This window comes from Magallana gigas, chromosome 2 (genome assembly GCF_963853765.1).
Source record: "Magallana gigas chromosome 2, xbMagGiga1.1, whole genome shotgun sequence".
NCBI lineage: Eukaryota > Metazoa > Mollusca > Bivalvia > Ostreida > Ostreidae > Magallana > Magallana gigas.
Window position 1 is genome coordinate 57,586,327 of NC_088854.1, and position 23,788 is coordinate 57,610,114.

At 35.2% G+C, this 23,788-nt stretch overlaps 1 protein-coding gene across 5 annotated transcripts; it reads left to right on the plus strand.

The window, feature by feature from the left end:
- The first annotated feature begins 4,829 nt into the window (after positions 1 to 4,829).
- On the plus strand, positions 4,830 to 22,465 carry LOC105327188 (basement membrane-specific heparan sulfate proteoglycan core protein). 5 transcript variants are annotated; one of them, XM_066077455.1, is made up of 13 exons: positions 11,905 to 12,046; positions 12,544 to 12,837; positions 13,279 to 13,575; positions 13,659 to 13,841; positions 14,563 to 14,689; positions 17,363 to 17,659; positions 18,133 to 18,426; positions 18,869 to 19,165; positions 19,238 to 19,420; positions 19,536 to 19,560; positions 20,179 to 20,261; positions 20,728 to 20,740; positions 20,897 to 22,465. In XM_066077455.1, the coding sequence occupies exons 5-13, from the start codon at positions 14,683 to 14,685 to the stop codon at positions 20,934 to 20,936; spliced, it is 1,239 nt and encodes a 412-aa protein (XP_065933527.1). In that variant the 5' UTR covers positions 11,905 to 12,046; positions 12,544 to 12,837; positions 13,279 to 13,575; positions 13,659 to 13,841; positions 14,563 to 14,682; the 3' UTR covers positions 20,937 to 22,465. The 5 variants fall into 5 exon arrangements, with proteins under 5 accessions (XP_065933526.1, XP_065933528.1, XP_065933525.1 ...); XM_066077454.1 differs by lacking the exons at positions 12,544 to 12,837; positions 13,279 to 13,575; positions 13,659 to 13,841; positions 14,563 to 14,689; positions 17,363 to 17,659 and adding an exon at positions 4,830 to 6,496 and having other exon boundaries at positions 11,750 to 12,046; XM_066077453.1 differs by lacking the exons at positions 12,544 to 12,837; positions 13,279 to 13,575; positions 13,659 to 13,841; positions 14,563 to 14,689; positions 17,363 to 17,659 and adding an exon at positions 11,232 to 11,387 and having other exon boundaries at positions 11,750 to 12,046.
- Positions 22,466 to 23,788: the final 1,323 nt, after the last annotated feature.

Consider the following 23,788-nt stretch of genomic DNA (forward strand, 5'->3'; position numbering starts at 1 on the left):
CAGAAATCATGCATCCTCACATCTTGGTTTCGGTTCCTGCTCCATGAAAGTTTTGTTGATGTAATAGTCTTGTCAACATTAGTTTTCATCTTCATCAAATGCAGGCACGTAAACGTAGCACATTCTGGGAGAGGGGGGGGGGGGGGCAGAGTGATTCAAGAAAAAAAGACAAGAAAATAATATGAAAGGGAAATTCGCTTAGCCGATCACAAAGACCTAATCCGGGGGGGGGGGGGGGGGGATAAGTATTACCAATTATGTTATATATAAAATCGCTTTTTCCTGTTCAAGTTCGTTATTTCAATTAAATTTATTGGCAATGAGCTACTATATCAACCAAAAAACTCATATTACAAATAGGCACACACAGAAACACAAAAAAATCATAATACACAATTTGCATTTAATTCAAAATATGACATATCAACGAACCTCCAATATATGGCGGCGGTGCCACACACAGTCAATTAGTAGACTAGCGCACTTGCATTGATATGACTGTATAGAATATAAAAAACCAACCGTATATATATATGTTAAAATCTAGTAATACTACAGACAAAGTTATCTCAAAAATGCTAATACATTTCATAAAAGCTGTCTGTATATTAAACAATTTTATTATTCTCACATAAAGGATATTTAAATTACTGTGAATTGAATAAAATACAAATGAATAGATATTTCAAACATGAAAATAACTCTCTTACCGTAAATAATGCAAGGTATCACTCACACGTTTCACACCTGAACACTCTCAAGGGCGTCAGCGAAGTGAGACTCCGTATGAACTTGTTAAACTAGATTATAATAAGTAAATAAATAATTTCACAAATTAGTCTCACTTTGCTGATTATCATAATAAAATAGAAAACAACTAGATAAATATTCAAAAGATATTTTTAATAAGTTTTAAGAAACATAATCTCTAAAAAAAAAAGGAATTTGCGCTGAACAGAAACTCTATAAATTGAATAAACACAGGTAAAAAATACGGTACGCGATTCGCGCAAATACCACGAATAACTTTAACCATTACAATTAACTCAAATTTCAATATTTTACTTCCATTATATTTTCGTACTCGCCAAAATGTGGGGTTGGGGCAACTACATTTACATCTTCATACAGTTTTTATATGTAAATATACATGTAAGTAATATCAGTGCTGCGAGAAAATGTGTGTGTGTGTTGGGGGGGGGGGGGGGGGGGGGGCTGCGTATGCACCGATGCTGCGTATGTGCCTGAAGTTTATGTACCTTATTTTTGAGCATGCGGATATATAAAATCAGTTATGTTTGTGAGATTTACCGGTAAATCAAGACAAATATATCTATCAATATATGAGGAGCCATTTGTACTAACTGCGTGAAAAACTAAGAAAACGTTTGCAGTGAATATGACCATATTGAAATACCATTTTGGATATCTTATTTTTAACTTTGTTTTAAAACTGTACCGGTTCTTCATTTTACTGGAAGATTTTTTACATTCTGTATGTATCTTTTCATTCAATAGTATATTATTTTGAATATCACAAATTATCTTTTCCTTCCATTTTCTTCCAGGAATTCAGAGAATACTGAATCATTTATCACAATGTTGTTAATCAACGCATTTGCATGTTTGAAATGGACAAATTGGCCACATTACCCCCCCCCCCCCCCCCCACCTTAAAGGAAATTTTTGAAACAATTATTAAAACCGACAAATATTTATGATATATGTATACATATATTTGAGATTAGGTTTACACACAAAAAAAACTAAAAAAAAAAAACAACAACATGCAATTGAATTGACAAAGATGGTAGTAAAATTCCTAAGAGATGAAATATCAAATTTGAGAGTAATTGTGAAAGTATTCTCAATTAATTTCTGGTGAAACAATTGTTACATGCACGGGCGATCTTTGTAGGTAAGCCTTTGATGGCGTTCCTGACTTTGTCGTTCACGATGCTGTAAATTATAGGATTTGTCGCGTGTCCGAGAAAGAAAAAATATCGGAATATCAGGAAATCACACACGTTAAACACTGCAAGGAAGAATGGGATCCAACAGATGACGTAGATAAACGTACAGACAAACAGCATGGTCCAAGTCTTTCTACTAACATGCGTCCTGGGGGCTCCGTTCTGTCTCCTCAAGTTTCTGCCTCCCCCTCTCCTTCTAGTTTCATCCATTCCACTTCCATGTGACGCCGTCGAAAATTCCTGAACTGTTGTAGATCCTGCGTCATTTTCTGGTCTGGAACGGGACTCTGTTCGTGTGCCTCGCATGGGAATGTTTTCTGATGGAGACGGATTATTATTACCACCATTGGAGGACATTGAGTGCCTGAGTCGCTTTTTATGGGTATAAAGTAAGACATACACAATGATATACGATACAACTAGCAGCAGGAGTTCCGCTGAAAACAGGAATGAGAGGAAGTCTCGGTATATTCCACTTCCGGTCTTCCCTAGAATGGACGACGTGTATCGACAGTACTCTGGGGTGGCGGTTTCATTCACCATTTCAATGGTGCTGATTTTCGTATTTGTTGCATTTTCGGCGGACTCCTTGTGGCTGTGTGATTTTACCTCAAATATCATAGCTGCTGGAATGGAGGAAATGACGGAGACCAACAACAGGGCTAGAATAAGCCCAGTTTTTATCTTCTCGTTTACTTTTCTCTCCATTGGTTTCCATACCATCAGTAAGCGTTCTCCAGCGATCAAAAGTAAAATTAAATTCGAAAATATGACCAATGAATGACGTATCACCTCCATTCCATGGCAACTGACGTCATCGCTGACCAGATTGAACTCAAACAAAATTGTATAAGGAATGAGTATGACACAAATGATCAAGTCCACAACAGACAGAGTTAAAATGTACTTACGGACCGCGAAAGCCCGGGTATTGACAAAATAAATTGCGATAATAAGAATGTTCCCCACCGCACCACACACGGCAAATGACGTCATCATAACAACAAACAGAGTGTATTCATAGTCTGCCCTGATGGGAGTGTTAGGCTCATCTAAAACCATCGTATTTCTCTTGAAAATATCGCTCAGAATTATATCAAAAAATAATATTGTAAATGTATAATAAGTTTTATCGATCCATTATATATAGTACATATGAGAGACCACATGTGATAGGGTCACATTTTGGTCTTTTACTTCTAATTTATTGGTGATGTTGACGCGCTGTTCCGGGTGACGAACTGACTTTCTCTTTACCACCTGTCTCAACTCACGCACAAGTCTACTCATCCATTTCGTAATCAATGAAATAAGATGTATTTTCGGAAGTTAAAACTGTATTTATAAGTAAATTGGATTTTCAGCAATAACATTTACAACAATTTGTTAAAATTTAAGAGTTGAATCAATATTTTTAGAGATTACTTTGGCGGGAAGGGCATACTTGCATTTGTTTCCGGTGATACAACTGATGTGTAAACACTTGATATCACCAGCTATTTATAAATCGTTTATTCATTTCATCATTGTTGCTTTAAATTTTGTTTAAAAACAGAAGTGTTGTGTGTAATTTCATTAATGCATTTTTTGGCCATAAATATGATTTGTATTAAAAAAATTATTAATCAAAATTATCTGTTTCTCAGGTAAAGAGCGACAACTTTGTACATGTATGATAGCAAGATATGTTTAACCTAGCTGACGTACCCTATAGCTGAAGTAATTCATTGTCACTAAGTCATGACCCTGAGTTCACTGAGGCCATCCTGCCCAGTAAAATCAAGTAATATTGGCGACATATTAAATTATTAAATTATTAAAAAAAAACTAAAAACAAACAAACTACCGGAATGAATTGTTGTCACTCACACGGACATATTGGTCATATATTTGTCATCCCCCTCCCCCCTTCCCTCAAGAGTAAAGCTATAATTAACATTAGTGTACTCAGCCTTCTATCTGATGCATGCGTCATTACTGCATCAGTAATTTTAAAAAGGTTGTTTTTAAAATTCCTCAATATAAGTCTTGTATTGAATTAAAAATGCTGTAAAATTTTCAGTTAGCGTATTTTTTTTAAAACAGAATTTGAATACTTGGTATGTAACAATCTTCTCATTTTTCTAAAGATCAATTTTCTGCAGATTCACTAAAGGGGCATGCATTTGGTGACAATTTTGATCATTTTTTTCTCGCTTTTTATTGTTTTCAGTTTTTTCAAATGATAACCTAAATTTGAGTGCCAGTCAGTTATAAGCAAGATACAGAGCTCGCAATTCTTTGTTCTGTGAACAAGGCTCGTGTCATGCTTTTGCGTACATTGGTTCAATATACCAGTAAAAGTTCTTGTTTCAAGCGAATGTTTCTATCTGCTTTTTCGTTTTGAACATAAATAGTTCTTAGCGTTTGTCACTTACGTGTAAACAATAAAATGCTTTTTTTGGTGAATCATGCAGGATATGAAGATGGCAACATTGCAGAAAAAATACATAACCCGCCTTAGCGGGTTATGTAATTTTTTTTCTGCAATGATCGCTACCTTCATAACGATAAGTTCCCGTAAGAAAAAGAGGGAATCGTATTCGGTAGGTGTAAATATATTCATTTAAGGTCTAAACCGGGAGATTTTTTGTCTATATTCAAATTGTAGACAAAAACGTGACCAGAGCTTTGTTTACATACGTACATAACACATTGAATTATGAGCTCCGTATCTTGCATAAAACTCGACGACTGACATTCAATTTTTGGTTGACTATTAAAAATGCCGTGAATGCAGGAGCCCTATAGTTTTGAAGATGAATTAAACGTACATTCTACAATTTGAAATATAAAACAACATTATAGATATAAACGATATCGTTTGCTTTTCTTTCTTTTTTTATTATCATCGGTTGGGTCAAATTTTCGATCGAGAGAAAGCCAACGTATCTAAATACAGACTGCCATAATTCTTCAAATAAGGGTAATATAGCTACATCATATTGGTTGTAAAACAGTGGTTGACATCAAATATCATTATTACGGTAAAACTGTGTTACTTTCGTTAAAAAAATGAAAGAAAATGTCAGTCTGTTTTACGACCAAAAGAAAAATAACATCGGGCAAGATCACATATTATACTGGCATACTCCAGAGCAGCTATTTGGTTGTAGAAAAAGAAGTGCTGGAATAGGTCCGATTTGGGGTGAAATTAGTAGGTCTGGAAGACTTCCCAAACAGTAGTTCCTTGATTTGTTTCCTCACTTTAACGTTTACGATACTGTATATGACTGGGTTTGAAGCTTGTCCAATAAAAAAGAAATATTTCAAAACTAATGACCTATACACGTTTAAGATGTTGACGCTGAATGGTATCCAACAGACGATGTACAGAAACGTACAAATGGACAACATTGTCCACGTTTTAGTATCAACATGGGACCTCTTCTGTGCGGCTGAACTGCCCCTGGAAGTGGTTGAACCTCTCTTGTCACGCGGCTTTCCGGATTTTGGAAGGGTTCTCCCGTTATCCGGTTCTATAGGATCATCTTGAAGTCGCTCGATTTCATCGTGTCTTGACGTACATGGACACGTGGTCGACTCGGATTCTTGTTCATGTGTATCGGTAATAAATGGACGTTCAATGGTTTTTGATGTTCCACAATATTTGCTCTGGTCAATATTTGAAAATGTACCTTCCAGTTTGGCATCAACTATATTCTTTGAAAATTGTTCGTTGCCATTGGAATCTTCTTGGGGGTGACAAGTTTGGGTGGTTGAGTTTTTATCAGAGAGTTCTCGTATATTTTGTTCATTTTCAATCGTTTTTGGTTTATTTGGGACGTTTGGCGTACGGATCGATCCCACAAAAACACCAGTGAGCTTTTTTCTTTGTCTGTAAATTCCCACATAGATAAGAATATAAGATACTATTAAAAACAGTACTTCAAAGAAGACTGAAATTGCAATAATTTTCATATAAACATCACTGCCAGTTACTCCTAGAATTGAGGTTGTATAGGAACAGTACTCTTGTAATACTAGGGAGGAGTTATTGGATGAATCACAGTGTGTGCTAACCTTATACACGGCCGCTGAGGGACTTGCACAGGCGATGGAAAATATAAAAAATCCGATTATACAAACCCTCTTTGTTCTATTGGTCACGATTTTCAACGGTTTCCACACAAGAAGGAATCGCTCCGAGGCTATAAACATAAGGACCAAATTGGAATACCCTATCAGCGTGTGGCGGATGATTTCGAGGGCGTGACAGAGGAAGTCGTTGGTGACCAGCCTCAGTTCGAACACGATGGAGTAGGGGGCCACCAATACCATCACCACCAGGTCCACCACAGCCAGGGTCAGGATGTAGGTCCTCTTAGGGAAGTGTCGTTTGTTGGATACGAACACGGCAATCACCAGAGCGTTACCGACGGTCCCGCACAGAATGCTAATGGACGTGATGATGATGAAAACCAGGAAGTCGCCATCAATGAGGTCCCCCTGGACCATGTTTGTTCTGTTTTCTGGAGACTCAGGTGGGTTCACTTCTTCTTGTGTGGCTCCGCGGGGATGCTTAATGAATTGAATAGAACGATAAGTATTAAGTAATATGCAAATGATTATATTTATGAGTAAAGTTGTCATAATATCACTGTCGTACAAATTTACGCTGGTACATAATTCAGTTGTATTTCTTTACCTGTTTGGCATAAGCTCTTAATGACTATAGTTTTCGGACATTCAAGGATTTCATGGAATATCTAAAAAACACTTGTTCAAACTGGCAAGTGTTTTAAGGACACAGACAGATTAAACCGGCCAATTTAAAGTACAATTAAACAGGCAGTCATTAAGTGAATCGTGACAGCCTTGAGTTGAGGGGATCAATTCACGGAGTGAGTGGGTAGTATAATTAGTGAAAAAAAAAATATAAACTGGGGTCAATCGGGTATTATTTAACAGCGATCTCTGCTTGCGATTACGTTATGCAGAATTCGAATTTAACGTATTTTTCTAAATAAAGGCTCGTTAATTACACAATCATTTACATGTATTAGCTGTTTAGTCCGAGCAAAAGTTACTGTGGCACGAGAAAATATCATACCAAATGAAAGTCATATACCGTATATTCAATGAACCAAGTCGATTAATGTTGGAAGAGAGGTGTGCATAGTCGTACTGGGCGAAACGATTCAACTGAAGCCAAACTTAATTAAAGTTTGAAAAGTTTTACCTCAAATATTTTGTCGCAGTTTACATAGAACCGGATCCCTCTTGACTACGTGAAATGCCTGCCCCGAACAGTGTTACAATCGACAATTGAACCGCATATTTCAAACGACGACCACACCACAAGCCCCAGGGCCATGGAACTCTGTGATACCGTTTTTAGTGTGGACGAAGAGATCTCACTCAAGATCCGAACTGGTCACATTGCTCCTGCTAATCGGCCCACTCAGTAAAAGACCTATTTGTAAATAAGCAGTTAAAACCACGCTTCAAGAATTAACGAAATGGGTGCAGCTTGCTATGACAAAGCGAAAACAACAAATTCTTAATTCTATTCAATGTTAAGTAACACCACTCTACGGCCAGCCGTGTCTCGGGGGTACATGTAATCGCGAACAACGGACTCGTATATAAGTATAAGTAGGCTATTACACAATCAGTCTGACATAAACTTAAAATACACGTAATATCTTCCAGATCTATGGACATACGTAGGGGGAGGGGGTACTTTTATTTGTGTTTGGGTGGGTGGGTGTTGTGGATGGGTGGGTTGGGTTGGGTGTGTGTTGTTGATGGATGGGTTGGGTGTGTGGATGGGTGGGTGGGTGTGTGGGTGTTGTGGATGGGTGGTTGTGTGTTGTGGATGAGTGGGTTGGGTGGGTGTTGTGGATGGGTGGGTGGGTGGGTGTGTGGGTGTTGTGGATGGGTGGGTGTGTGGGGGTGTGTTGTGGATGGGTGGATGGGTGTGTGGGTGTTGTGGATGGGTGTGTGGGTGTTGTGGATGGGTGGGGGTGTGTTGTGGATGGGTGGGTGGGTGTGTGTTGTGGATGGGTGGGGGTGTGTGGGTGTTGTGGATGGGTGGGTGTGTGGGGGTGTGTTGTGGATGGGTGGGTGGGTGTGTGTTGTGGATGGCTGGGAGGTGTGTGTTGTGGATGGGTGGGGGGTGTTTGGGTGTGTGTTGTGGATGGGTGGGTGGGTGTGTGTTGTGGATGGGTGGGAGGTGTGTGTTGTGGATGGGTGGGGGGTGTTTGGGTGTGTGTTGTGGATGGGTGGGTGGGTGTGTGTTGTGGATGGGTGGGTGTGTGTTGTGGATGGGTGGGTGTGTGTGTTGTGGATGGTTGTTGTGGATGGGTGGGTGTGTGGGGGTGTGTTGTGGATGGGGGGGGGGGGGGGGTGTGTGGGTGTGTGTTGTGGATGGGTGGGTGTGTGTGTGTGTTGTGGATGGTTGTTGTGGATGGGTGGGTGTGTGGGGGTGTGTTGTGGATGGGTGGGTGCGTGTTGTGGGTGGGTGTTATGGATGGGTGGGTGTGTGTGTCGTGGATGGGTGGGGGTGTGTTGTGGATGGGTGGGTGTGTGTTGTGGATGGGTGGGTGTGTGTGTGGGGGGGGGGTGTTGTGGATGGGTGGGGTGTGTTGTGGATGTGTGTGTGTTGTGTTTGGGTTGGTTGATGGGTGGGTGGGTTGGGTTCAACGGTTTATCACAGTTACTACACCATGCAAATCTATTTAGTTCTAAAATAAACGTCCTTATTGAGCATTTTTCGACTTCAAAAAAGCTTTTGACTCAATTGCTTGATCCAGATTATGGTTAAAGTTATATAAAGTGGGCATTCACGGAAAATAATTAAATGTTATAAATCTTTATATAATGCTGACATGTTAAATCTTGTATTATCTTTAAGTGATCATTTTTGTAACAGTGTCGGTCTTATGCAAGATGAAGTGTTTTCTCCTATTCTCTTTCATTAATCTCTATGTAAATTAACTTTCTGCATTGTAAAATCTGGATGAATACCGCACGAACTATTACCGTTAAATTGTTTCCTGCCAATGTATGCAGACTACATGATGGCACTTTTCTCTGAATCAGTTGAAATGTACTATGATAATATTACAGAACTTGAAACTTGCGTAATAATGTTGAAAAATATACTAGTAAATAGCGTTTTTTTAATAAGGACAAAATCAAATGTAACTAAAAACGGTTCATTGGCAATTATGTTTTAGAAATTATGTTACATTTTTTTTTATTTGGGAATTATCTTTCAATAAAGTGATTAATTTACAAGGGCTGAAAAGCAATTGTCTGGCCAGGGCAGAAATGCAAAGTTTTCTTTAAGGTAAAATATTAGGGGCATGCTGCTTAATCATGAATCAATGTTGCCAGAATTTGTTATATTGGTGGTGTCATTTATCATGCATCAGAATTTGGGGAACCCACAAACTCAAGTTAACAATGTTGAAAAACTTCATCTTGATTTTTGTAAGCAAGATATGGGTGTGAAAAAGTCTACATTTAATGCTGATGTATAAGCAGAGTTAAGTAGATTACCACTCATTACAAAAGCCTTTTTTTAGTTTTGAAATTTTGGAAAGATATAATGGTATTATTCAAAAGTATAATGAGGAAATGTACATAAACTGCGAGTTATATGAGCATAAAAACTTGGCTACTGATGTCAAGAAAATTTTTATGAACTTGAGCTAAATGAAGGTTGGTTTCAACAACAAATTGAGTTACATTTAAAGTCATAAATCAACAAATCTACTACCTTGCTAAACAATATAAATTCGGTAAAATAGACAACTCGCAGACATGTAAGTTTTATAAATATTTAGTTGATGGATTCCATCTTCATTTTATCTTATCTAGCCATCGGAACTGGAAGGTACAATAATAGTTATACAAATAGCTCAAAGGAATTTTTTTTCATTTATGTAAAATTTATGTTAAAAACGATTTCCACTTCATCTTAGTGTGTCTAGTTTATGCTGAATACCGTAACAAATATATCAAAAAGTGTTTCTATGAGAAACCATCGATGTTCAAACTGCTACAACTGTTGAATAATGAGAATTTTAAAGATACACTGTATGTGTAACCTCGGCAAATATGTTAACTATGTTGAGGCTATTTTTCGAGAATTGTGCATTTTCCACAGATACGTGGAAGTGAAATATTTTGATTTACTTGTATGATTCATAATCAAAACTGTGCACTTTTTTGGTCAAGTTGTTGAAATTGTTTTTTAATGGGTGAGGCGGACCCATGAAGTCCACGAAAATTGAAACGCCATTTATTCTATTGAATCCATAAAGTATGTACATGTAATTGTTAAACGTAGTATAAAGTGAACCATGCCATCAAAAGCTCTAAAACCAAGCTGTTGAGGTTTCCTTTTAGTAAATTATAACTTTAAAATCATTGCATTTGGAGTGCTTATGTTTCAGATGCACCCTCGACTCCCCCATACTTATCGATATATTCCTATTTCTTAAAAGCAAGCACCTTTTGACAAATAGACGTGTAATTAATTTTAACTCAATATAAAGCTTTGCGTTCATTTTGTCTACAGCTGAAGAGGTTCCTCCGTATCAACGAACCCCTTTATATTTTTTTCAGATTTTTAAATCTTCAAAATAAGTCTGTAGCTGCGCAGTTCGACAGCTATTAAAGTGATTAAAAAGGCATTTCTTTTTTGCATAAGTTGCATACAAAACAACATGTAGAATCTCATATTTATTACTTTTATATTTCTTGGCAGTTCAAGAAATGTTTACATTCTTTATCATCAAATGTACATGACCGCACATCCCCCCCTAAAATAACCTTATATGAGAAGTAATTATAATACATTGAAAGAATAAATGTATAACAGAATCATTGTAAGATGCTATTTCTAAGGCTTTAAAATGTTTAGGTATGATAAATACATATAAGGAAATAGCTATGAAGATGTTTAAAAGGGGGACTTAACCATGTTAACAACACGATTTCCTTTTGGCATCGCACCGACTCTAGCCAATTGGTCCTCCTTAAGTTGTTCCTTGTACCATTGGCTATATATTATGATATTATAGCCCGGTTGCTTACAAAGAAGGTCTAAATGTATTTGTAGATTTTATATGTATCTATTACAGATGTAAGTAGACTGAAATGAAACTTAAAATACGTATTTTCTGATAGAAGGAACATTGAAAGACTATTACATCACAGGAGAAATCTTAACAGCAGCGAATAAGAAATTGATACATTTAAATACAGTCAGTAGATGCACTTAGAACACAATTATAATCTTGTGTACATGCAACATGAAACGTACAAACTCTTTCAGAATGTCGGAAAAGGAGAATTCTGGTGTATACATATATTTTGTTAACTATCTGGTTGTCTTCAGTTTGATGTTTTCTTTATCAGGTTGGTTTATGTTTTTTACACCAGAGGTATGAGGAAAAGTTAAAAATTCATCAAATTATTTTTATATAATATTGATCATTAAATGGTTTTTTTTTCGAAATGTGTGGTAAAGTACAGGGTGTCGCTAGAAAAAAAGCTGACAGTTATTAAAAGCATGGATTTAGTTACTTACTAGTCAACAAAAATGGTTTGAAAAGTTTATACGCCTGTGCGGTTCACTTCAAAGAGTGAATTATCTTTTTCAAAATGATCGGAAATAAATTTATTCCAGAAGCTGTCGTAAAAGAACCTAATTTTATGCATTCATTCTCTTTATTTCACTATTTTTAAATATTCTAAATTTATATAACATGTTGTTGTAGATACAGTTTCCCGGCCAGAAATAGAGGCTTTATATCCTACTGATACAAAAGTGTTGGAAAGCCAGCCTATATCTTTTCAGTGTACACTGCCATCATCAATTAAAATGCTGGTAAAATGGACGTGGAGTTGTGGTTCTGATACAAACCGTAAGCCAACCACAGCAGGCAGTTCTAGATCTATATTGAGGTTCTATGCAACAAAGGACGACGACAAAACCCAGTGTTCATGCAGAGCCGAGTCCCTCTCAAATGAAACATACAACGAAATGTCTAACCGATTGAATATTGCAGTGTATTGTGAGCATTTGAGTAAATCGAAAGATGTTATACAATGCAAGGAGGTTACCATTTTTTTCTGTATGATTTGTAAAAAAAAAGAAGAAGACAAAATATGATATTTTAAGGAGAGCCAATAATTAGACAGCCGAAATCATGAAACATGGTTTTCGCCAATAATCTCCGAGATTTTATCTAATTCAATACTTTTTTTATGGCATTAGGTTTAGATAAAAAGTTGAAATGATTTCCAACTGAATTATAGCAAAGTTAAGAATTACTGAAAAATTTAAGAATACTTTTATTGATGCATTAGTATCAACCTATGGAAATCAATATAGCAAGCTACATGTATTCAGTCCAAGTGATGACAATTGTGAATAAAATTACAACCCCCACCTTCCACGTCATTATGTTTACGGTAAATCATTCCTGTTTACACGATAAAGACCCTAATGTAGGATTCTTATTTATATGTTCATGCCATGACGACGTTAGGGTTTTTCTACCTATTTCAGATGTACCACGTGATCCACCAATATTGGTTACCTCGCCAAAGACACCGTTGGTGGAAGGGCAAAAATTTAACTTCCGTTGCGATCTCAAGTATCCAGGAAATCCACCCATGATATGGACATGGAGATGTGGTGAAAGAACCTTAGTTCCTAGTCAGTTCAATAACATGGGTGCTTCATCTGAGATTACATTTGAAGCAGAGTCCTGGCAAAATGGACTATCTTGTCTCTGTATTGCCTCTAGCCCACGATTCGGTTACAACATCTCGTCAAAAGGACAAAGCATCGCCGTATTGTGTAAGTTGTGCATGGATATGATTTTTTAAAAATAATATATAGCTGCTTGGAAAAGTACTGAAAAACTAGAGATAATACTCTGCAACTACGAATTTATATCTTCACAAACATTAAATAGTATAACAAAGTTTACTGGAGAATCAATAAATTTGTGAAGGCTATTTTTCGAGGATTGTCCATTTTTCACTGGTACATGAAAGTGAAATATTTCTCATTGACATGTTTGTTTCATAATCAAAATTGTGGACTGATTTCTGAAAGTTGTTGAGGTTGTTTATTTATTGGTGACACAACGTGCTAACGAAGGCCACGAAAATTGAGTCGACATTTATTTTACTGATTAGTATATATATTTTTTTAATCGTAAAATAAAATGAAACATGACAACAAAATCTTAAAAACCAAGCTGCTCCGTATACGATGAGAGTGCTTATGTTTCAGATGCACCCCTTGACTTCCCGGTTCTTATCAATATAAGCAATACTCACGTGGACGAGGACACGCCCGTTACCCTGCGTTGTCATGTGACGTCTGGGGGTAACCCGCCTCTGTTCTGGTCCTGGTATTGTGGCGACATGCCGATGGAGCGGGGGCTCAGTGATGGCGGGAACTGGTCCGAGGTGACCTTTATAGCCACCAAGATGTACCACCAGAGGACGTGCTATTGTCGACTAAATTCAACGTCAGAAAAGATCAAATACGACAAAAGATCTCAAAAGATACTCATATTTATCAAAAGTAAGAACAGCTTGACAAATCAATTGTAATTCTTTTTTGTTCTCAATACAATGTATAAAGCTTTGCGTTCATTTTATTTACAGCTGAAGAGATTCGTTTCTCCGTTCCTGTTTTCGCTTCCACTACCAGTATATTGATAGGAGCAGTGATGATTGTTTCCTGCATTTTAATATACCAAACCCATCGTCTCAGAGAAAAACGTCTACCTCTAAAGATGCTCACCTGTCATTGCTTTGAGAACTTGTGTAAATCTCCGGCAGCCAGAGGTGCATACTTAAGGTTTCTCATTTAGTTCATGACTTTTTGTCAGGTTATCCATTGGATCTTCATGTTCGTCCGTCTGTTTATGTACCTGTTGGTTTGTTTGTGTATAACTGTTTTCTTACTACGCTTATTTACTTATTATGACATATAAACATTTTTCTATCGAATTCATTTGGCGAAAGGTCCAAAAGTTCCTTTATCTTGTTTGTTATAGCAACACTGTGCAATATAATTCAAAATAAAAACTCTTTATGGTATAAAACAGACCCTAGGTTTTGGTTTTGATGTTAACATGCCAAAGGTATATGTAAATATAAATTCATTGCACATAAAACCATTTAACTGAAAGTCAAATGATAAAAAATTATCTCACTTTATAATTAACGTCAAATATCGATTTCTTATTCAAACAAACTTCATTACCGTTGGGGCCAAAAGGTCTAGTCTACAGTCTTTTTACAGAAGTAGGCTGGGAACTGGGATTGAAATTTCTGTATTGCATAAGACAAAGTTTTCAGATGATTACTTTACTTCCAGAAACAAAGGACTTATTTTACAGAAGTCCAAAAGCTGCTGAAGAGATCATTCTTTCTCAGACTCTTCTTTTAATCTTTTATCTTTTTTTAAGAAGTTACACATTTATTCGTGTTAGAATAGGAATTTTTAAGCAACATTTTAGGCAAAAAATGCGGTGCAGTCTTCACAAGTCTTTTCTGTTCACAGAGGTATCGAAAAAAGGTCCCCAAGGACTGATGTAAGCTACCTATCCTCCAGATAGTCCAATCAAGGACTGATGTAAGCTACCTATCCTCCAGATAGTCCAATCGGGACTGATGTTGTAAAATGAAAGGTGAGATAAGTTGATGATTTTTAAAAATTATATTGGTGGTTTAATAAATATTATGTTAGAAAGAATAAAAGAAGGTTTGACCAAGCAAAATATCTTGACAAGTTGAGGAGAGACAAATAACAAATAATATCTTTGTCAAACCTTATATCCCGGACTAAGGGTGGAGCTAAAAATAATAAATGAAAAGGCAAGTTTGAGTTTGAATAAAAAAAAAGATCTTTCCATGAAAAAGTGGAGGGGCCAGACCCTCATATTATTCTCTTTTTAGGTATAAATAGGAGCATCCTTCATCCACTTCTGTGGACAATGATTGTCAATTTCTCCATAAGGAGAATATTATCCTCAAACTGACATAGTAACAAATCACTGCGAATATATTCTACATGTACCTAATATTCGTGGTCATCAATATTCGTAGATGGTGTGAAAATCATAGTTTTGAGGATGGGTTAATAAATCGTCCTATACAAAATGTTATATACAGCATGTTATTTGATAGGTAACCGGGGGTATTTAATCATCCTATACAACATGTTATTTGATAGTTTACTAGTATTTAATCATTCTATACAACATGTTATTTGATGGGTTAATTTATCATCATATATACAAAATGTTATATACAGCATGTAATAAAATGGGTTAATCAATTATCCCATACAACATGCTATCAGATAGGCTAATTAATCACCCTATACTACATATTATTAGATAGGTTGATTAATCTCCGGTACAACATGTTATTGGATGGGTTGTTGATTAATCATCCAAAACAACATGTTATTAGATAGGCTTTTTAATCATCCTGTACAAGATGTTATTAGATAGGCTTATTAATCATCATGTACAACATGTTATTGGATGGGTTGTTGATTAATCATCCTATACAACATATTATTCGATAGGCTTATTAATCACCCTATACAAAATGTTATATACTACATGTTATTAGATAGGTTGATTAATAATTCCATACAAAATGCTATTAGGTAGGTTGATTAATAATCCTAGACAACATGTTACTTGATATTATACTTAGATAATCTTTAGATTACATACCCGGTATATCTTAACCTAAGGGTTGATTGGCTTTCAAATCAATATTTACAATTTTTAGAGAAACTATACATGTATAACATTTTTGGATATCACGATAAGTTATATATATGTATTTGTAAGATAAGTCGAACTAAATTAAAAACCATGGTCGTTTAATGAATAAAAATGGGGCTATGAAATAGCGCATTATATCTATCGAAAAAAAATCTCTAATACGTATCCTCGTGATGTGTCAAATTCCTTTACTGGAATTTCGTACGTTTTCTTGGATTCCTGTGCACTGTATAGATATATAAGCTATCGAGCGAGTTCTTATTCAACGTTCATATACATGCGTTTCCATCCTTTTATTCACTTTATTTTGGTTATCTTAATTCTGATATTTCAGAAGCAGCTTTATGTCACGTGGTTCTCTTCCTTAACGACGGGCCTAGACGGAGATATCTCATCCCTGATGCAATACAGCTCAGGTTCCAAACGCCATTTTTTATCTCGTGTACCCATAATGTTAAAATAAATAACTACCTAATAGTATACAATTCAAAAATTTTAAACAACTACAGAACACCGAAAGCAATGCACCTCTGACGATCTGTACTTACGTGTACTGAGTATTATATATAACTGAACTTGAGCAATCGAACCTTTCTGGTACTGTTATTACTGTGTGGAGCCTATCGGATAATTACTGTCTGTCCATTCATTAAAATAACCTTCAATGAGAAGTAATTAAAACACACCAAAGGATTAATGTATAACAGAGTCATTGTAAGTCAGTGTTAAGATGCTATTATCAAAGGCTTTGAAATTTTTAGGCATGATAAATACATACATGTATAAGGAAATAGCTGTGAAGATGTTTAAAAAGGGGGAACTTTACCATGTTAACAACACGATTTCCTTTTGGCATCGCACCGACTCTGGCCTATTGGTTCTCCTTAAGTTGTTCCTTGTAACATTGGCTATATATTATGATATTATGGACCAGTTGCTTACAAAGAAGGCTTAAATGTATTTGTGGATTTTATATGTATCTATTACAGATGTAAGTAGACTGAAATGAAACTTAAAATACGCATTTTCTGATAGAAGGAAAATTGAAAGACTATTACATCACAGAAGAAGACTCAATCGCAGCGAATCAGAAATTGATACATTTAAATACAGTCAGTAGATGCAATTAGAACACAATTATAATTTTTGTGTACATGCAACATGAAACATACAAATTCTTTCAGAATGTCGGAAAAGGAGAATTCTAGTGTATACAAATACTTTTTAAACTATCTTGTTGTCTTTAGTTTGATGTTTTCTTTATCAGGTAGGTTTATAGGTTTTTTTTAACCAGAATAAAAAAATCTTTAAACTATTTTTATATGATATTGATCATTAAATTTTTTTTCTAAATGTTCGGTAAAGTAAAGGGAGTCCCTAAAAAATTGGTTTGAAAAGTTTATACGCCTGTGCGGTTTATTTCAAAGAGTAAATTATCTTTTTTAAAATGATCGGAAATAAATATTCCAGATGCTGTTGTAAAAAACTTAATTGTATGCATTCATTCTCTCTGTTTCACTGTTCTTAAATATACTAAATTTATATAACATGTTCTTGTAGATACAGTTTCCCGGCCAGAAATAGAAGCTTTATTTTCTACTGACGAAGGAGTGTCCCTAAACCAGCCCATATCTTTTCAGTGTACACTGCCATCATCAATTAAAATCCCGGTAAAATGGACGTGGAGTTGTGGTTCTGATACAAACCGCAAGCCAAAGATATCATCGAACACTAGTTCAGAATTGACGTTCTATGCAACAAAGGACGACGACAAAACCCAGTGTTCATGCAGAGCCGAGTCCCTCTCTAATGAAATATACTACGGAATGTCTTACCCTTTGGATATTAAAGTTTCTTGTGAGCATTTAAGTAAATCAAAAGATGCTATACAATGCAAGGAGGTTACCATTTTTTCTGTATGATTTGTAGAAAAAAGACAAAGTATGGTATTTTAAGGCGAGCCAATATTTAGACAGCCGAAATCATGAAACAATGTTTTCGCCAATAATCTCCGAGATTTTATCTAATTCAATACTTTTTTATGGCAATAAGTTTAGATAAAAAAATGAAATGATTTCCAACTGAATTATAGCAAAGTTAAGAAATACTGAAAAAGTTAAGAATACTTTTATTGTAGCATTAGTATCAATATCAATATGATAAGCTATTCAGTCCAAGTGATGACAATAAGATTACAACCCCCACCTTCATCATCATTATGTTTACGGTAAATCATTCCTGTTTACACGATAAAGACCCGAATATTATTGTAGGATTCTTATTTATATGTCCATTCCATGACGACGTTAAGGTTTTTCTACCTTTTTCAGATGTACCACGTGATCCACCAATATTGGTTACCTCGCCAAAGACATCGTTGGCGGAAGGGCAAAAATTTAACTTCCGTTGCGATCTCAAGTATCCAGGAAATCCACCCATGGTATGGACATGGAGATGTGGTGAAAGAACCTTATTTCCTAGTCAGTTCAATAACATGGGTGCTTCATCTGAGATTACATTTGAAGCAGAGGCCTGGCAAAATGGACTATCTTGTCTCTGTATTGCCTCTAGCCCACGATTCGGTTACAACATCTCGTCAAAAGGACAAAGCATCGCCGTATTGTGTAAGTTCGTGCATGGATATGATTTTTTTAAAATAATATATAGCTGCTTGGAAAAGTACTGAAAAACTAGAGATAATACTCTGCAACTACGAATTTATATCTTCGCAAACATTAAATAGTATAACAAAGTTTACTGGAGAATCAATAAATTTGTGAAGGCTATTTTTCGATGATTGTCCATTTTTTACTGGTACATGAAAGTGAAATATTTCTCATTGACATGTTTGATTCATAATCAAAATTGTGGACTGTTTTCTGAAAGTTGTTGAGGTTGTTTATTTATTGGTGACACAACGTGCTAACGAAGGCCACGAAAATTGAGTCGCCATTTATTTTACTGATTAGTATATATATTTTTTTAATCGTAAAATAAAGTGAAACATGACAACAAAATCTTTAAAACCAAGCTGCTTCGTTTACGATGAGAGTGCTTATGTTTCAGATGCACCCCTTGACTTCCCGGTTCTTATCAATATAAGCAATACCCACGTGGACGAGGGCACGCCCGTCACCCTGCGTTGTCATGTGACGTCTGGGGGTAACCCGCCTCTGTTCTGGTCCTGGTATTGTGGCGACATGCCGATGGAGCGGGGGCTCAGTGATGGCGGGAACTGGTCCGAGGTGACCTTTATAGCCACCAAGATGTACCACCAGAGGGCGTGCTATTGTCGACTAAATTCAACGTCAGAAAAGATCAAATACGACAAAAGATCTCAAAAGAAATTCATAACCCTCAAAAGTAAGAGCAGTTTGATAATTTGGCAATTAATTATTTTTTTCCATGTTATGTTGTGAATATATTTACTTTTAGCTGGACACATATGTTTCCCCTTACCTGCCTTTGTTGTCACTACAAGTCTTCTGTTGCTAACAGTGGTAATTGTATCCTTCATTGTACTATTCCGAAACCATCGCCTCAGAGAAAGACTTCTAGCTATAAAGATGCTTACCTGCAATTGCTTTGAGAATTTGTGTAAATCTCCACCACGCAGAGGTAAAAATTCCAGGTTTCTGATTTATTTTTATTTTTTTGTTTACATGTGTAATTGTTAACTCATTTCTAACATCTTCAAGCTTTTGAAAATGATATGATTTAATCTCCATTTCAGTTGATCCTCCGCAACCAAGAATAAGGTATGATATCTTGAAGACACACAAATGATGATTTGAACTTCTATTTATTGCTTCATAAGAATATGAGGAAACAAGCATTGTGGAAAAAACTGTCATTTTTATTTATCTATTCATTTTGTAATTTGTGTTGCTTTTTTACAATGATTTTTTCATAACCCGTATGAACCACCCATTTAAAAATTTGATTGTTTTTTATCGATCACTTTGTTGCGTTCAAAAGAAAGGCCAAAACTGCCTTGTCTTCAGACCAAACATTTCTAGCATTTCGTTGATTTCAATACTGTTGATTGATACTATTAATATATCGAACGATCTTGTTTCAGTAAACGAATGTTAAACTTTGAAAGTACAAGGTAATGCATAATTTAACCATACAAACAACCACATATATGCAAAACATATATCTATTATTAATTTGTTGAGGTCTATTTTGCTCGTGGAAGCTCGATTAGTTTATTCCTTTGCCTTTAAACTGAACCTGAAATTGTCGTTGACAAAACCGCGTGTATGTATAAAACCTCCAAAGCTTTTTAACTATGAAAAGAAAAAAATAAATACTCTGTGGATGTGGGTATAATTATATGATTAAAATCATGTGGTTGTTCAATTCCATTGCAGGGACAGCGATGGCAAGACACTCACGTTTATAGATGAACACACCTATGAGGCCGTTCATCGCCAAAGGAAGAAAGTCAAGAAAGGTAATAATATATTTACAACCATAAAACACATTAAAACATGTATCATGGAGAAGTTTCCATACCGAACAAAGAAGTTACTTTGGACACCGACTGTGGTTCTGAGTCAAGCATTAAAGAAAAGCATGGACACTCAAACACCAATCACATTTATGCATGCCATTGCATTCACTATGAAAACAATCCACATTCCTAAAACCTCGCGTAGTAACATATTAACAGACAACGAGTAAACAGTTATGACACCATATGAGCTACTAATAAAGACTTTGATGAATGATATAAAATTTCGAACGCCACCAATTCCGACTTCACAGATATAGTAAAATGTTATTATGTAAATCAATGACGCACTGATTTTTTTATTGGTAACGACGATCTATTTTAGTATCGTGTATCAAAATTTACACAAGTATGCTTAATTCTGAAACACTGTTATTCTAACCAAATTTTATATCTTTTGTTTTAGGGAAACGAAAAAGGTAGGTTTAAACTAACTTCACAAAGTGCTTAATAAAGAGATTGGGTGCTACTCATTTACTCCAATAAAAAAGATTCACTTTCATTATGTTTTTAAAATTCTGATAATCGGTTTATATCTAATCGTAATTTTGCAAGTTTTGCCTTTTAATTTTCAGAACCCATACATACGAGAATACAGTTGTGAAGTTTGCGTAAAATTTGCTCTCACTCTCAAATACTTGGCAAAACGATTTGATTGTGTTTCCAAATCATATACATGGGGAAATCTCAAACAAATCATTATCTTTGACTAAGAAATCAATCCAATTACGATCGAGATTATCCAATATTCTGGTAGAGCATCGGAATATTTCAAGTTTTCAATGAATGTGGGATTAATGTACATCTTTTTCCTTTATTGTCGATAGGGGTATACGGTTTTGATGTTATATTTGATGAAATGTAGAACATGCGTTGATTGTCCCAAAATCAATGGACGAGCGAGGTTTTCCATTAACTGAAGCCATGCACAGGAATTTTAAATTGTGTGGGAGAACTCGTTTTCCAATACTCAGTCACAACTACTGTTACCTGTCCTTCGTACAGTGTTTATCAATTGATATAAAATTGGTTATCATTAAGGTATCCAGGCATTTTAAAAATTATTACAGAATTTTTCAGCAAAAAATATAATGCAAAAAATCCAAAAAAGTGATAATATCTGTAAAACAATTAAGAGGTACAATGCGGTTTGAACCTTATATCTTTAACCGTGACATTTTGTTGGCTTTTATACCACTTTATATCACTTTTCATATGAATGACTTTCCCAAACCTATGATACATGTAAATATGATTTGCTGATACATTGAATGTATGTATGTATAAGTTATCGAATATTGCTAAGGATTGGGCAACGTTAACCTACTTGTATATTGACGTAGTTTTTTTTATGCTCAATGCATAGTTAATGAAGATATCCAGATTTCTTAATTATTTTGTTTTGTATTAGTCTCTTTGTATATATGTGTGTTCAAAGTTCAGTTAAATTAGAATAGACCTCTTTACAAATGATTCATTCTATTGACAAAGTACAGCTTAATGCCTGATTTTCAAACTCCAAACGTGGTATATATTGTGACCTTTTAAAGATGATTTACAGGTCACTTGATCCATAAATCAGATAGTTTATCAAGAAGCCTATGTCTGTTTCACCAACGTTTTGAATTTACATTGTGATAGAATGTGTCCTATTGTAAACCTCATCGATTTTATTGGACAAAGAACGCTACACTACGTGATTAAACATCTTATTCTAAAATTTTGTCTTGTTTAAAACATCTGGTAGAAAAATAATGCAAAATTTTGTAGACTTTGGATTGATAATCCATATTATATCTGAGGTAAACAAGAAGATGTGGACTATTTCTTTTTGTCTGCTAAAATATTTGTCAGTGCTTATTTTAGTCTTGGTTTAGATATCATAGATATGAAATCTCAACTTTTGGGCACAACAATCTCTCCTTAGAATTAGTTAGCGCCAGTTGTTCATGAATCTTGGTGATTTCCGTATGTTCAAATAGTTGTATTATATTAATTAAAAATGTATAACTATGTTATTTTGACTGGATGACGACTGTTATTGTTAAGAAAATAAAAACTTGCTTTTATCTTTTTGAATGTTTGTAAATAAAATGTGATTTAAGAAAAACAATCCAATTAAAATTAGACTCTATACATCTTGATCTTTTTTTGTGTCTTTTTTTCCGGGGGGCGGGGTGGGGTGGGGGGGGGGTTGTTTGGGGTTTTTATTTGGAGGGGGTGTTTGTTTTTGTTGTTGTTGTTGTTGTTTTTTTTTTTTGGTCGCTATTTGATCAAACTGTGTGAGAGATCTAAGTTAGATTAAGATATATTGCACACAAAAAAAAAATGTGTGAATTTTTGACATTGGAAAAGTTTGCACGAGGAAGTTTAATTAATTACGGTGTTTAAAAAGACAACCTAGCCCCTTATCATATCAAACTTAATGTTTAGCGATCCATTCAATGAATTACAAAGAAATGTTAAATCATTTATACACGAGGAAGTTAAGATATATCTCCTCCATTCAAACATTAAAATTCTTAATATCACAGGAGCAGGTCTATCCGGTTGGTAATTTAGTAAGTACATGTATTCTAAATATACTTGCTATTTATACTTTAATGCATAATTACTTAAGTGAATTCTATATCTGGCCTTTTCGTCACTTAGGTTGTTCAAAGTTATGATTAAAATACTTAATGTGGCCGACTTTCCGATGTTTTCATACATGTAGTACCGTACTTATGAGGACCAATCCTTGTTTTCTTATGGATGTCGTTTTGTATATATAAAACCTTTGTACATCAATTAACAAATTTTATTTCGAGATTTAAGTAAACTTGGTCCGTATATATTAACACAGAACAAGCGTTTTCTGCTTATTGCATAAGCAATACATGTCCCTCCCAGCAACCCTAAATTATTATAGGAACCTCGTTTTACGTCTATATATTAAATGGGTTTCAAGAAAAAGACAAAGATATTTAAACATTCATTTTTCATGAGAAATTATATCGAGAATATCTGCAGGAATTTTCCCTCATTAAGGGAGAAAGGTCTTCTTGCTGTGGAATAAAACTTACTCCTGCGAACTCCACTAATGTATTGGGACTAAGAAGGAGCAAGGGGGGGGGGGGTTCAATTCCAGAAACACACACATAAATCAAGATAGTAGTGGTAAAACAGAATTTCAGGTGAGTATGGTCGAAGAAATGATACGTAATATGATATTGAAACAAGTTAATGTGACAAGTTTAACCTTTAACAAATATCTGTGAGTATAAAACAACGTCTCCTCAACAGCAGAAACATAAATAACAAAATGTTAAAATATATATTTTATATTTGCAACTTGTTTATTTATGTCTCTGTCAAAAGTATTCTCTATTCGATAGATATTTTTTTTTTCAATAAGGTGGAGGCAAACCAATACACGCAATGTACATTTCATTGGGAATCCTATTTTGTATTTCCTTTAATTAAAC